The 16,717-nt window shown below is 40.1% G+C and overlaps 1 protein-coding gene across 2 annotated transcripts in view; it reads left to right on the plus strand.

The window, feature by feature from the left end:
• LOC123648509 (microtubule-associated serine/threonine-protein kinase 4-like) overlaps positions 1 to 16,717 on the plus strand; it is a 287,133-nt gene that overhangs the window by 146,665 nt on the left and 123,751 nt on the right. For both annotated transcript variants that reach the window (XM_045566375.1, XM_045566377.1), the window contains exon 3: positions 13,692 to 13,816. In XM_045566375.1, the coding sequence (XP_045422331.1) occupies positions 13,692 to 13,816 (125 nt within the window). The remainder of the gene's footprint in view (positions 1 to 13,691; positions 13,817 to 16,717) is intronic.

Below are 16,717 nucleotides of genomic sequence, written 5' to 3' on the forward strand. Positions count from 1 at the left end.
ATCAAAGCTACTGGGAATGTAGAAGTTTTTTTAACTTCCCAGATGGAAACTGAAAATGATGCTGACTTCATCTCAGCTCCACAGGAAAAAAGAGTAGGCAAAGAAATGCAAATGCCACCAACTGGGAAGCTTAAAGATTTATAAAAATTAGTGTTTCTGATAAATTAATGACTTCAGTGTGACTTTCGTGGTGATAGCCCTCATTTGTCATTGTCATGTTCCATTGTCATTCAAGTACTTAATCAACACATATTGTCAGGGCTAAATTTATTTTCTTGTGTCTGCCTAGCCATATAATTTCTCTGTTCTTTGACAGTACTGTCTCAAGCACCTGCATCAGACCTGGGCCTGAAGGGAGAGCAGAGGGCTAGTCCCTTCCTTGCTTTTAACTCATTGCTGACTTGCTCACTGAGGAAAAAATTGTAAAGGGGAGAACAATATCATTTAAAAGTCTGTTTCCATCTTTCTGAGTAAGAACACAGGTGGAATCATGCTATGGTTTGAATCTGTCTCCTCCAAAATTCAGGGGTTGCTAATTTGATAGTATTTAGAAGTGTGGACCTTCATAAGAGGTGATTAGGCTATTCAGGCCCTTTTAAAAGATGCTTCACACCGCAGTGTTTGGTGAGCCTGCCATTCCAGCTTCTGCTATGTGAGGATGCAGCAAGAAGGCCCTCACCAGACCAGACACCAGCACCTTGATCTTGAACTTCCAGGCTCCAGAACTGTGAGAAACAGATTTCTGTTCCTTATAAATTAACGCAGTCTTAGGTATTTTGTGTATGATCGCTATAAATTATTAATGCTGCACCAAATTTGACTTTAAGAAGGATTTTGCATGAAGTAGTGAAGCTTCCAGCTCCCTGGTCCCTGTAAAGGAAAGGCATGTATGTAAAGTAACACATATGGACATGATGTGTTTACATGTGTGCATGCACATGCCACATTGCACCCTTGGTTTTTATTTAGTGTCCCAATAATGTAGGATATGCTTGTATTTCTTCTAAGTTACTCTGAAGAACAGTAATAATTATGTCATTGACCTTCAAAACCTCTGAAAAAAATTTCTCTGAGCTCAGAAACAAGGGTTTAGATTGGTCTGATCAATCTGAATTTTTTTCTTTTGTTAAATAATGGGAGCTGGATAACCTACTGTTTGTGTCTTTGCTTTGGTTGCCAGAAATCTGAGTGCAAAGTATTTTGTTTTGATTTTGCTTATTTTGCTGGCTTTTGGCTGTAGTGGTATATAGAAATAACATAAAAAATACGGGGGAATGATCCATCATGCACACACCCAGGGTGATGAATGTTGTTGCTTCCTCCCCGCCCCCGCCCTTAGCTGGATAAAATGGAAATACAGCACATGGTCTTTAAAGCTCCTTTCTACATTCAAATTCTATTCCAAACACCTTCAATCTACTGTAGATGACTCTTCCACTTTTCCCTCTCTCTCCCTGGATATCGTCTTATATCGTTCTTAAAGAATACATCACTTTTACTTTGTATTATTTGCATACCTATAATCCCTTTTGCTAGTTTATAAATTCCTTTAGGATTTTTTCCTTGTATCCTCAAAGCAAAGCCTCGTGTATTGCAAATACTAACACAGTTACCAGAAAAAACATTGGGCACTCAGTTAAATTTTAATTCACATAAACAACTAATCATAATTTAAGTATACATATGTCCAATGTAGTATTTGGAGTATACATATTCAGACTTACTTGAATTCAAATATATTTGGTCTTCTTGTATTTTTATTTGCTTAAATCTGGTTGTCCTGTCAGTAAATACTGGAATGGTTCTGTACCTAGACATTATCAGGCATGTTGTCTCACAGGTGCTTGCATGGTATGGATGGCAAGGGTTTAGAGGCACTGCACATAGACATTAGTTCAATACCCTTTTCTTGTGGAGCTTTTTCCCTGCTAGCTGCTTAGTCACACTGGAGTCAGGACCATCTTTGAGGATGACGCCATGAAGATCTGATACACGATAGACTGTACTTCTCGGACGAATGAAAGTCTGTGTGCATGTGCCCTCTTACGATGCCTTCAGTAGTCACAGTGCTTTCTGTGGATTCCAATAATGGGAGATTAACTGCATTTAATGGAATGGCTAGAAGAAAATGATCAGGCTTTCAAGCTTGGGAGAGGACCATTTGGAGGGTGATTGGAGCAACCAAATGACTACCTCCCCCCCCTCAGCCCACTGATTTCCCCATGAGCACGGCTGGACTCTCTAAAAAGGCATGCTAAGTAGCCTGGCAAAACTGCTCCTGTAAAGCATGAGGCCCTGACCTGCGAGCTCACGGTTACTTAATGTTGGTTACTTAATGTCATCTGAGCTTTCAGAAGTAGTCAGTGGCTAAATGATAGACCGGAAATGGAAAGGCGGAATTCCAGCCCTACACATGCCATTAATGTTGAAGCAGAGCTGAGGCATTCCTGATGCCGATCTTGGCTTTGATTTCTCTTTTCTTAAAAACAAGGGCATTGTTATGTTTCTTAAAGCACTTAGTGATTTGTTAAGATGTAATTCAGGGTACAGGGTTGGATAACAGTGGTTCCTAGATCTCAATTTGAAACCTGGTAGAGTGGGCATTAACTAAGTAAGGGGGAGAGAGCAGCATACACAGTGCTTGATCGAGATCTCTCATCCCAGAAATAGGGGCCTTGAACAGCTGGCCATTTGGAGGTGCTGGAGGAGGAGATCTAGTATGTGGTATTGTTGAAGGAATATTTTATGGTTATAGTCTAGATTTCTAGCTTATTCATAGGTCAATATTAATGAGCATTTCTTGAGACAAAAATATTGTTTAGGGAACATACCTTAGTTCCTTAGACATTGTTACTGAAGAGGAGGAAGAATTTGAAATCTATTGGAATAGACCCAGCATGGAACTAGAAACTATTCCATGGAAATATTTGTGGAAATGCACGATTATGTGAATTAGTGTGTATATAGACATTTCCTTGTAAAAATAGAGAACGTGTTAGGAGATTTGGACTTGTCTGGCAATTTCTGCTTAGATTGCGACATGGAATGTATTTTATTCCCTCTATGACTGCTTTTGTTCTTTTTGTTTCTCTTGCAAAACTCCTGGTCCCTAATCCCTCCTTGGCCTCTGTCAGAATGGTTTAGATGTAGGGCAGTTGTCAGAAATGTTTAGTGACTGAGGGCTGCCAGTGACATTTGGGTGCATTGATCAAAGCATCTTGGTGTGCAAAAGAGTGTTACTGAGGTAGGATTCATAATTTCTTCAAAAAGTAAGATACTGCGTATAAATCGTCCTCTCTTGTGTTGAGTTTAATCAGCTCATCTTACTTCAAAAATACACACATTATGGAGGTGGTTTTTAGAAGAGAAAATCAAAGCCAGAAGAAGTGACGTGATCTCTTCCATATCAAGGTGAAGGCCCGTGAGTCTTTTTCATCATTGTTACCTTTATAAAACAAACAATTGAACCAAATTTGAATATTCTAGGTAATGTGGAACTAAATAATGGAAAAATATCCCTGGGAGAAATATAAGTGAAAGACAGAATGGGAAGTCCATATGCGCAGACTTAAGTATCTGATTCTGCAAAAGCCCGGTGTTTTCCACATGTGAGTTATTGTGCTAGGTGTGACGAGGGGCTACAGAGATAGATGAGATGCAGTCCCAGTCGACACTGAGTTTATGACGTAGTGGAGCGTATTGTGTGCAGAAGTAAATGGCGTTCTGTACGATGCACCCCCACACGTAGAAGCAGGTGGTGTGCTGGCGGGGGGAAGGTAAGGCTGGTTGCACCCCTGGTTGTGGATTCAATGCCAATGGGGCCAAAATGGGTAAAAAGTCCTGGACAGGGACCTGAATCGCCACAACATGTGTTCAGCACTGTGCCTGGCTCTTCACATGTGTTACCCTCTATCATCATCACTAGAGGTGACGAAATGGAAGCTCAGAGAAGAAAAGTAATTTATTCAGGGCTCCCTAGCTAATAAATGTGAAGCCAGGATGCAAACTCTCAAGTCTGATTGCTTCCCCCACTCTGTGCTCCTGAGTCCACCTGGTGGATGGAACAAGAACCAGGTATCCCGAAGTGCCCAGTGCTGGAGAGAACTTGATCTGGTCTGAGGATGACACCAAGGAGAAGGACCCTTGCCAGAAAGAGCTATTTAGCTGTGGAAAGTAGAGGGGATAATAAGTCATTGTTTATTGCAGGCCTTCTGTTTGCCAGATGGTATGATAGGCTCTTTATTTACATTCTGAATCAGTTCTCACGATCACCGCACAGGGTTGGTATCATCGGCATTTGACAGAATGTTTCTGTGAACTGAGGCTTATAAGGTTAAGAAGCCTGACCAAAGTCGCACAGCTACTACTACACGATAGTAGTCAGGGTTTGAATTCAGGATTTGAACTTCATGCCTGTGTCCCAGTGATGATGATGGACTTGAAATCAACAGTTTGATCTCACAAGTCTGGAAATTTAGGGTCTTTCCAGGATTGGAAGGGGCAGCAAACACATTTAGATGGAGTGGAGTTTTGGAAAGGATTGCACTAACTGGGTTGAGAAGTCAGTATGTGATGGGGAAGAGAAGATGAGACTTACTCATTTGATTATTATTTTAAAGAGGGCAAGGGCCTGGTCCTCAGGGAGGTTTTAGAAAGGTGTAGAGGAGGCAGATGTGGAGAAGGAAGGAGGAGGAAGAAGACAGAAGAGGGAGCTGACAAGTAGTTTAACAGCCGCTCCACATATCCACAAAATGACTCTGAGAAAAAATGGTTCTATTTATTTGCCGTTTCCTTCCATATATCTTGCCAGCAGCATTCATCAATATCTGTCATTTCCCAGGGGGTTTAGACATGTCTAGCAATTCATTCTACTGATTTATATTTCAATACGTGCATTGAGGGAGGCCAGATTGCAGATGTTAACTCTGACCTCTGCCCGGCGTCACGCAGGCCCCGCCACCACCCAGCTCCTTGGGTGCCCTCGTTCAGACAGACGTTCTTCCCGAGCAACACTGCTTGGGGTCGGAGTCTTGTTGCCGTGTTCTCATTAGAGTGGGCTCTGTTTAATACTTCTTTAAAAAAATCAATTTTAAGTTGTCACATTAGCCTTTGGTTTATGCAACAGGAGTTTAGGGCCAAACCATTATTTATTTTTTTATAAGAATTTTAAATCCAGACACCTACCACCTGAAGAGTGACTGCCTTGGCAGTCTAGGTGCAACAGGGAGTTGGTGGCCAGGGCTGGGTCTCATGATAGAACAGGAGAATTTGCTGGTATTAGTACACCAAGAGTCAGTGATGTACTTGTAATGTAGAAACATATTTTTGATTTAAAATTGCATCTATAGTTGGCAGTGGCAGTGGCAGCTTAAGGTTCTGCTCCATAGCCTCATGGTTTGTGCAAGGCTTTGACTTCTGTATTGTAGGCATGTATGTTCTGTTATTTTTCACCTGTCCCTAGCTCTCTCTCACTATGGACTTGGGCTTTAGTGACTCCTTAAAGCAGTGGTCCCCAGCCTTTTTGGCACCAGGGGCCATTTTCATGGAAGACAGTTTTTCCACGGAGTGGGGATGAGGAAGTGGGGTGTCATGGATGGGGGAGGGTAGTGCAGAGCTCAGGCAGTCCCCCGGGAGTTTAGGACTGCAACCTTAAAGCACTTGTCAGGTATCTGGTCTGTCTGGACTTGCCCGGAAGAAACTGTTAACTTGGGATACCTGCTCCCCCTTGCTTCCTCTTATTCCTCTGACTTTGTCTCTAGGCTTTTGTTATTAGTAATGTTGCTGTGCCATTTTCTGTTAAATGTAGAATACCTGTGATGATATTCTAAAGAGTGAAATCGGTGATCTCTGGTAAATTTGAGTTTAGTGGCAAAACAGGAGTTTAGCCAAAAAACAACAAAAAAAATTGGGTCTTGTAGCAAACCAGGTGGTTAATTTGATTAGGTTGTTGATGCTCAATTGGCGTCACCCTGCTCTGAATCCTCCCAGCCTTCCACGAGACACGTGGTCTTTTGATTCAGCCCCCAGTTTCCTCACCCACTGGAGACCCCTGGCCTAGTAGGCAGCGATGTCATTAAGGACTGAGGGTCAAGGTTCTGCTTCAGACTTCTGTGTTAGTAAACACACACCGCTTTTTTTTTTTTTTTTTTTTTTTTTAAAGCTAGAATAGCAGCTCAATAGAGAAGTCAGTGAACTTCTGCACTCTCTGGTCACAGATCTCTTGGTTTCTCAAATTATATTTATGCCATTAAGAATGATTTAGCAGCATTGTTGATGCTGTCTAGGTATAGTCATTCTTTTGCACAGAGGACAAGAAATTGGAAGTCAGTCACCCATGTGAGTGGGAAGATGTTGCAATAGCAGAGCTGAAGATGAATAAAGGGAGGCTGTAATTGCCCGTGAGGATGAGAGCCATGGCGACGAGGGAACAAATGTTTAGGAGTGAGCAATGGGGCGTAGAAGAGGAATGTCTGGGCAATGATGGAATTGGGGTGATGGCTGCTGAGTCATGGATTCTGACCAGATTCAGCAGGTGACTTATCACGGTCTTTACCCTTTCTTCATTTCTAAAGTGCAGTGGGTTCTTTAAAAACTCACCTCCCCTGACTTACAAATGATTGGAATGGCTTAAGTTATTAAATGTAATTTGCAAAAGCACGTGCTGATGTCGTTAATATGTTTACTGCCTTTGGACAACAAAAAGGGATTCCCTTATCTTTTCCTCTGTGAGATGCAGTGATTTTAGCCAAGCCAGGGAGGGTTTTTTAATACTGTCATAAAATATACGTAATTTGTTTTTTACCCCCTATAACCATTTTTAAGTGTACAATTGAGTGACATTAAGTACAACTATCACCACTATCCATCTCCAGAACTTTTCCATCATCCTAAATGAAACTCTGGATCCATTAAATAAGAACTCCCTTTCCTCCCTCCGCCAACACCTGGAAGCCACTGTTACACTTTCGGTCTCAGTGAATTTTACTATTCCAGGTACCTTCTGTAAATGGAATTATATACCATCTGACCTTCTGTGACTGGCTTATTTCATTCAGCATAATGTCTTGAAGGTTCATCCATGTTGGAGCACAAGTCAAAATTTCCTTTTTTAAGGCTGAATAATATTCCATTGCACATATACATATATATATACATATATATATATATACACATATATATATATAGTTTATGCCTTCATTCCTCGATGAACAATTGAGTTGCTTCCTCCTTTTGGCTATTGTGAATAATGCTGCTACAAACATGAGCGTACAAACATCTGTTCAAGCCCCTAATCTCACTTCCTTTGTGTATATACCTAGAAGTGGGATTAAGCAAGGAAGACTTTACTAGAAGGTAAAACGGTGGGAATGTCCCTCCTCTCAGTTTAGCAGTGGGTGTGAACTTTCTGGCAGTCACTGTGACAGCTTCAGTAGATGTTCAGGTGGGCAGCAGGCTGGTAGCCAAAACCCATTAACCAAATACCCATGGAGACACAGGATGTGAGATTAGAGTAAGTTCTTGCAACAGAGCATGTGGCCCCATCTGCCTGCTTGTGGCACTGGCCAAATTGCCAGCTTGCCATTGCTCTTTTTGTTCCCAGCCCTGCAGCCTCTGTAATGCTACCCCTGTTCTCCCTCCATCCCTTATGTGGTGCTCCTACCTCCCCCAAAACCCTCGATAGCAATACACGGGCCCACCTCAGCATCCCTTTATTCCTGGTTGGTACTTGAGAGGGATGAACAGACTTTTTCCGAGTTCTCATGTGTTACTGAGCACCAGAAGTCGGACTGAAAGAGTATTTTTTTTATGGAGTCAGTAGGTCTTATTTTCCCTTTGAAGTTCTGCTTGTGGTCAAAGAGAAATAACCCAAAATGAAAGACTGTGGACTGACTACTAAATCTATGTTGCACTTCAGGTGATGTGGAACTTTTTTAATGGAAGCTTTCAAAGTCAGGTACCACTATTCCCCAATGATAAAGTAGATCTCCACAGGCTATATTTAATTCTTTATATGGCCATTCTGTTAAAATTATTGCTGACTTGGTATTTTCCTACTTCACAGGGATACTTCTAGCTTTGGGGTGCGTTGAAAGCATGTATCCCGTGTTTGAAAACATGAATTTATGAAATTCCTACTACTTGTTTTTTGGAATTCAGGATGGAAACTAAGGAAAACACATTCCAGAACAGTTCATATGTAGCCTGTGTAGAACCAAGGCACAATCTGGGTCTAGGCTCGGTAATCTATCTATTTTAATATACATATAACCATAAAAGGCTACAAAACTCTTTGCTGTAAGTGGCGGTCCCATGGCTAAAACCGTATCGGTAACCAGTACAAAAAGTCCATTCAAATAACCCATCTGTGGTTGAAATCTGACCTGACAGGTTCTTGTTTCATTCTGACCAACTGATTCCAGCTTTAATACCGATTTCCATTGCCTCTAAATTTCCAGTTATGTCAGTAGAAAATATTTCATAAATGTCTTAATAAGCACAGTAGAATTTTAGAAACATGTTTCCAAAGAGCACAGAGCTGATCAAAGTTCCAGTTCTGACAACAAGCTCAGTTCAGTATTAAAATAGAGCAGCCAGATTGCTAGGCAAGCTCACCTCTCTTACAAATTGGAAATGGTATTATTCATTAGTTTCCACCCTGTGCAGCTGAATAATGCCACTGACAGATGCTAATTTTCTTAAATTGTAGGCAGCAAATGATGCATGACTACAAGAGCAACACACTTCTTAGAGGCTCTTGGTAGTCATCAGAAAGCGAATTTATATAAAGTTTGATGTAGTCACTACCAAGTATGGTACTACGTTACTGCCTTTTAATGACTCCCTTAAATCCATCTGTTGTCCTTTTTTCCCTATTAACTCTAATGGGGGTCTAGGCAGGAATAAAACATCCCATGTGTTGTGCTAACAGACCTTCCAATTTGTAACATTTATATGATTCCTTAGGATAAGACCTATGCAGAAATAATGACATCTAAAACATAACCCAGCATAGGATTATAAACATTTCATGGCATATGTGTATAAATGCTTCCTAATTTATTCTTTTGGAGTGGCTTAACAAAATTTTATTTCTTGCTCACTTTATAATTTGGTTTAGATTTTTACAACAACCCTGTAAGTTTACCTCTGATTTACAGCTCAGGAACCTGAGGTTTGGAGAAGTTCATGATGTTAAGTGATGGAATCGGTTTTGGAGTTCACAGTTGGAACTCAGTAGTCTGAGGTTTAAAGTCAACCACAACTGGAGCAAGTAATTTTTACCATTACCCAAGGACCTTTACGTCCTGTTGAGTTTGAAGAGGGTGTAAGATAAGAATATGGGCTAAGGTTGGATCAGTTAGTGAACATCAAAGGGTCGTCTTTTGGGTTAGGCTGTTGAGCTAACTAAGGAATTGAAGGGCCATACCTTTGGTTTTGTGACCAAGACTGGATTTACACATGAGATAGCAACAAATAAAATGTATTCAATAGTGTTAAATTGAGTGATTTCAGAGGACAAGATGGCATGCATCTCTTGTTACCAGTGGTCTTCTGCTTACCTTTAAGTGCCCTGTGAGATTTAACAACTGAAGTGTTCAAAGCATAGTTGGAGTGTATGGAGAAAAGGCGTGTGGTTCTGGTTCCCCTTCTTTGGGCTCCCCAGCATTGGTTCTGTTTTCTGTCCACAGTCTGGCTTGACAGTGAATGGTGCCTGGTTTCATTGAGCCAGGATGCTAGCATGTGGATTTCCTGCACTGAGGATTTATTCAGGAACTATTCCTGCTTTTGTTGCACCCTCCCGCTGGCAGAGAGTGCCTCTCCCAGGCACGGTTGCTGTGACTTTGATGCTGGGATGATGGTTCCTCATGGTTCTTCTTGGCTGCCATTTCCCTGGCTTCCTGCGTCCCTGCCAAGGACCCTTGAAGTGTGCCCGCCATCCCCCTGACCCCGGAGGACCCCTAACCTGGGCCATAGGAGCTCCCATTTTGAGGAGTGGAAGGAATGTGCTCCTGGCTAGTTTGCCATGTTAGAATGCAGAACACATTTTTTTTGCTAGGAATCATTATTAAAAGCACTATTATAAAATACCATTTGTAGAAATAACAGAAGTATTCAATACTACCCCATATACCTACTAGCCAGCTTTATCAAAACTCTACATTTGGTATAGTCTTCAAATACATTTTAAAGATATAATAATGCTAAATTTGTTAAAGCCATGAGTCAAAAGTATAATTCTTCAGTTAAACTTAAGTTGAATTATAATAGCAGACCCTATCATTCCTTGCAGGTAGCCTTTAAAATAATAAAGTATTACAGATCCAGCATCCCCCATTTTCTCTGCCAGAGATTACTACAATTATGAATTTACTATTTGTCACTTCCAAGAAATACTATTTTAATATTTAGTATTTTTCTTTTTCTTTTGTGGCCTGGCCTAAGAAGCTAATTACCATGTTTTATTCTGTTGCTATCGCTGTAGTGGAAGATGCAGATCTGATGATAACATGAATGGTGATAATAGGTTGACTGTTTTCCATGTCCTAGGTGGAGAGATTTAGGTGCCAGATTTAATCTTAGTTGCCATCTTGTAAGGTACGATCCCCATCTCAGAGATGGGAATATTGAGGCTTGGACGAGTAAGAACTGGATTGCAGACCCGTGTTTGTCTGATTCCAAGCCTGTGTGGTTTGAATTACTCTGTTGCCATCTTTCCAGATGATTTTTCTCTTTCTATATATAATATATAGTCTTATAAATACAGAATCATACTTTCTTATAACTTTTGTCTTTACCTAAACATGTGTGTTGAATATTTTCCTGTGGTAGATTGGGCTTTGGAATCAGAATCCTGGTTTTGCCCCCTTACTTAGCTATGTGCCCCTTCCTAGTTATGTAACCTCTGTGGGTTTGAAGTCAAGCTGATAATATCTACCCCAAAGGGTTGTTAAGATGCTGCAGTGCCTGGCATATAATAAGGCCTCAATGTATTTTAGCTATCATGTTATACTTACAAATGGAATTTGAGAAAGTGATCTGTTCAGTGGTATTCTTCCTGTTTAGATTTGATGAAGTATTGTTCAAATAATATAGTTTAATTGCATTTCAGTCAACAAACATTTATTGAACGTTTACCAAGTACCAGGCCCTATGCAAGGTACTAGAGTTACAGAAATAAACTTATTTCCTCACATTATGAGATTATAGGGAGACTGTCTAATAATTATTTTCTACTAAAGGAAAAAAGGACTGACAGAATTTTTCAGTGGACAAAAATACTTGGCCTTTACATTTTTCCATTAAATGCTCCAAGTGTTTTCATATCTACCGTTAGTTTTCTTTAAAATGAAGCAGCTGGGGTAGAACAGCAGTGAGGCCAGAGTAGATTCTCTCCATCATATAAACCTCGACATCATGTAGCTTCTACACCTCCTATCATGCCTCTTTCCAAAACATGAACAAAGCAAATGCAAAACATAAAATACAGGAAAAGACATAGGAGGGAAGAAAAAAAAAATCTATGGATCCAGATTACTGGAGGTAATGTCCTTCAAGTACAGTTATTTGTATGTTAAAGAAACCATTTATTCATGTAATACTAATGCTGCAATCGTAAATGCTGTCTATAGTATTCCTGCCCTTCCTCATTAATCTCCTGCATTTGGGCCTAAAGGGGGTTAATTTCTCAAAACCCCAGTTAGTTCAGCTTTTAGTTTGCATTTCAGAGCTAGGCAAGGAAAAAAATAAAATTCTAGACTTTAAATGGTAACATTCCTTGTACAAAAATATGTCTGAATGTTTTTGAGATGGTGATCAGAACCGCAGAGGGCAATTACATTTGAATTTTCAGTGGTAGTGTTTGTTTCAGTTAATTGACATTTGCTATATTTATTTGCTTGGAAAAGGTCATAATCTATTATGTGGGGTTGGCTGAGAGCAGGTGACAAACCAGCATAATTCTGTTTTTGCAAGAAAATATGTAGAAAGAAACTGGAGGAAAATCAGTATTGATAATGGTTTTCTCTGGTTTGATCCTAGGTGGTTCTTGTTCCTTTGTATATATTTGTGTTTTCTTCTTATATATGAAAAGAAACTCATCCCAAGTAAAAAAGAAACTTTTTAATTTTACTGCAGTTATGGCTACATAGCTAACATTTACTGAGTTCTTTACTTATAAAATCGTCTAATCCCATCAGTAACTTTACATAGTCGATTCTGTCTATTCCTATTTTAGAGATGCAAAAACCAAGGGCAAGAGAGGTTGACTAACTTACTTCCCCAATGGCATTCAGCTGCAGGGCAAGATCTCAAAAGCAGATCTAGCTTTTCTTCAGTCTGTGCTTTCACTACGTAATAAGAGAATGAAAGAGCACTTTTGGCAGAATAAGAAGCCATTTTTCCTCTGGAACTAAAATATCAATTTCTGAAAGTATTTGGATTAAATAAAGCAATGGACCTTTTAGTATGGACAACTGAGGGGAGGTGCCCCCAGCTCCTGTGCTTTGGTAGTGCTGGTAGCTAACATGTACAGTAATGCTAAACTAGTTAATGTCCTGTAGTAGTTACTAACCAGTGTGATGTGCTTGGGAGAGGTGCGTGCCTGAGGGTAGAACAAGGAGCAGATGTTAACTTTGCTGCAGGGCCAGCAGCTACGCATGCTGTAATTCCTTATTATTCTGGAGAGGAATAAGCTGGAGTCCCCACACACACAGGGCCCTCGAATGATTCTGTGAGTTGCCTGCTATCTTTGCATTGTCTCTGTATTTTCTGGGAAGAAAATGCCCACATATTCTTCATCCGTTTAATAAATATTTATTGAGCACCTATTATGGCCCGTCATTGTGCTAGTATTGGGGCAAAGCACATAAAAATCAAACATGTCTCTGCTTTTAGGGACCTTCATTACTGTGTGACTATTCATGTCTATCTGAACTTCCCTGAAGTCAAAAAGCCTCATGTCCTGTGTGTTGATACTAGTCAAGTCCATGTACCAAGGAAGTAATAGTGTGAATTGGTTCAGCTGTTTGACTTTTAAAGGCATAAATGCATATATTAGAGTTCGAGGTTGATGGAAATTGCTCAGTTGAACCTAGATTGACATTGATGTCCTGATTTATGCAAATGGATATGATTATGTATCCCACGGACATGGCTGGATGGTCACCTGCACTTCGGAGAGAGAAGGAGGGGGTGGGGAGGAGAAGAGGCTCCAGCTCCATGTCACCTTGGAAGAACTCCACTTCCTTTTGTTGGTCATAGTCTCCACATTGTAGATTCTTTTCTAATTGGTTCCTAGGTCACTTTCCATGTTAAGATTTTTTTCAAAGAACATTGACAAACATGTTTATTTCTGTGATGCTGAGAATGCTTTGTGTATGTGTATATGTATCCTGGACACAGTCCCATGGAATAGGCAGACGGAAAAACCACTTCATCCTACCCTGATGAAGCTCTACACACTGCAGGGGATAAAGAGGTTCACTTGGATTTATGTGGGAAGTCAGGGTCAGAAGCTGCCACTGAGTTGCCTGACCTAATTAGAACAATTTTTCTCTGGTTGCTATTAATAAATGTTATTACCAAGTACGGCAGTAAAAAATACAGAAGGATAGCAAGGAAGACCCCCCCCCCACCTCCCCTTGCTATGGAACTGCCTGCCACTTACATTGTCTTCTCTTTAACCCCAACAGGGAGGTACCTCCTTCCAAACCCGGCGGCGGGACAGGCCTGGCCGGCCTCGGCGGAGACGTCCAACCTCGTGCGCATGCGCAGCCAGGCCCTGGGCCAGTCGGCGCCCTTGCTCACGGCCAGCCTGGTGAGTGTCACCCGCGCGGGTGGCGGTTGCGCTAGGTCGCCACCTCCCTAGGAACTATTTAAGTTTATGGACTTTAACTAGATTTAAACTTACTCACATGTAATGTTAAGCACAGATTTGGCAGTGTGAAATTCCTTGCTTTCAGTGTGATAATTTCCACTTCCTCACCCCCACTGCAACTTTGGAACAGTGCTCTTAATTTTTAAGGGCCCCGTCTCTACCCTTCGCCCAAAAGAAATGAAACTGTTTCTAGGCTTTTTTTTTTTTTTTCTAACTTTTTATTTGGAAAGAATTTCAAACTTACAGAAAAGTTGCAAGAATAAGAAAAACATAGAGGGCGTGGTGGCTCTCACCTATAATCCCAGCACTGCATCAGGCAGGAGGATCACTTGAGGCCATGAGTTCCAGACCAGCTTGAGCCAGTTAGCGAGATCCCTGTCTCTATTAAAAAAAAAAAAAAGTGGGGCATAATGGGGTGAAGCCCGTAGTCTCAGCTACCTCAGAGGCTGAGGCAGGAGAATCGCTTGAGTCCAGGAGGTTGAGATTACAACGAGCTACAGTTGGGCCACTGCATTCGAGCCTGGGTGACAGAGTGAGACTCTGTTTCTCTTTAAAAAAAAGAAAAAAAAAAAAGAAACAAAACTTAGAACACTAGTTTGTTCTTTATCTAGATTTGACTAACATCTTGCCCAATTTGTTTTCTCTCCGTATGTATGTAAATGTGTGTGTATATATGTACACACACGTATGTATAGTTGAACTATTTGAGAGTAAATTATATATATGCCACGGCCCTTTGTTGTCACAGTTATCAACTTGAGTACATTTATGACTGCTACAATCCTATACTCTGCCATCTGTATTTCAGTTTTATCAATTGACTCATTAATGTTCTTCATAGCATTTTTTTTCTGCTCCATTGTGGGATCCAGTCTAGGGTCATTTGTTGCATTTAATTGTCCATCCCTTTAGTCCCCTTTAATCTGGAATGTTTCCACAGCCTTTCTTTATCTTTTGTGACACTGAGGTTTTGGAAGAATTTTTTTTGATGGATTATTTTTTAAGGGAGTATTTGTCATGTTTGTCTGCTCTTTCCCGTGGTGAGAGTCGGGTTTTACATACCAGGCCAGAGCACAGCACTGGTGATACCCTGTCCTGAGAGGGTAAGACCTGCAGGCTCATGATGTCTGTCTGCTGCTCACTGTGACATTAACTTTAATCATCTAGTCCAGGTGTTGTCCAATTTCTCCACTGTAGTTAGGACTTTCTCTCTTGTAATCCATAAGCAATCTTCAGGCCATGCTCATTTGCTCTCCATCAAAATTTTCCCGTAGATTGAGCATCCATTAGTCATTCCTGCCGGGGCTGACCATTCTTTTCTGTGGTGATTTTTCCAACTCCAGCACTCTGCACATTTACCACTTGGCACACAGCATAAATATTTGTGTATTTGTTAGCAGCATGGACTTGCACATTCCTATTTTTTCACCAGTGTAGACTTTTAGTTTTAACATGACGCTTACTAGAATTTTTTTTTTCTAGTTGGTCCCTTCTTTACTTTAATTTTTGACTCAGCTGAGAAGTCTGTACATGTTACTTTCGATTTGGTGGTAGGGTTGTATGGTCTGGAAATAGATTTTAAACATGTTTTATTGATGAAGATGCAAATAACATGTAAATCAGTGTGTTACAATGTCTTATAATTTTTATGTATTGGTAATGAATTCTGTTGGATATTTGGGAATCATACAATAATGAAGAGAGATTTGATTTAGGTTTAGCCTGTAGCCTTGCTTTTGCCATTAAATAGCTGTATAAACTTGGGCAAGTCACTTACTTTGTCAAATTCTGTCACTTCACCTGCACCTACAAGAGGAAAAGAGGTACTATACAGTCTATGAAGTCCCTTTCAACTCTAGAATTCCCCATTCTCTTTTCAGAATAATTAAGATTCGGAATGTATAGAATCAGTATCTTCCAAGGAAGTTTCTTTTGGGATGTTTTGTTTGTTACTTCAAAATTGTGGAATGTTTGTGACTTGAAAATTGACTATAATTTTTAAGCCAAAATTCGTCTTTTTTCGTCTTACGAAAATTTTGGGACTTATTTTTTAAAGATACAATTAAGGAGATGGTAGGGAGTATTTTCCTCCATCCCATCCCCAAGTCCAAAGGGACTTTTTCGAGGATTTTATTAAAAGCTTGTTTTATTCTGATCATTTGTTTTTTAAGGAAAGAGGAAAATACCTCACAACTTTTGTGTGTGTCTATGTTTTTTCTTTGACAGAAGTGCTTTTTTAGCCACTGCAATATTCTTCACATTTAAATAGTAATCCTGTATGTTTATTGCCAAGTAAATCATTCTGATTAAAACAACACTGTCACAAAGTAATACGTCTTGTTACCTAATACTGGTAGTCACATACCCAGAAAGAGAAACTGATTTATTCACTGATGAAAAACGCATGTCACGTGACCTAAGATATTTGGGAATAGGATATAATGAGAACTATTAAAAGAGTACATGAGAAAAGTACCTCCTAAAATCTGTCAGCTGACATCCTTATTGATGGATTACTCAAATTAATAGCTTATCTACCTGTAAGTTTTTATGTTTATAGTGTTGGTTTAAGATCAAAGCTGGGGAAAATGCTGAAATATCATGTAAGGCAAACTTAAAACAGTACCTGGCATACAATAACAAGTCTCAAATGTTAGCAATGTTAATAGTTCTGTTGTTATCAGAAGGTAAGTTTGAGCACAGAAGCCAGAATGTGATTAACCATTTACTACTAGATAGTGAAGGTTTAAAATTTAATCATCATTCTATCTTTGCCTTCAGTAGAGGTTTCATTAATTCCTAACTATAGTGTATGGGAAACTATTGGTCCCCCACCTTCTG

Source organism: Lemur catta, chromosome 12 (genome assembly GCF_020740605.2).
Source record: "Lemur catta isolate mLemCat1 chromosome 12, mLemCat1.pri, whole genome shotgun sequence".
Taxonomy (NCBI): domain Eukaryota; kingdom Metazoa; phylum Chordata; class Mammalia; order Primates; family Lemuridae; genus Lemur; species Lemur catta.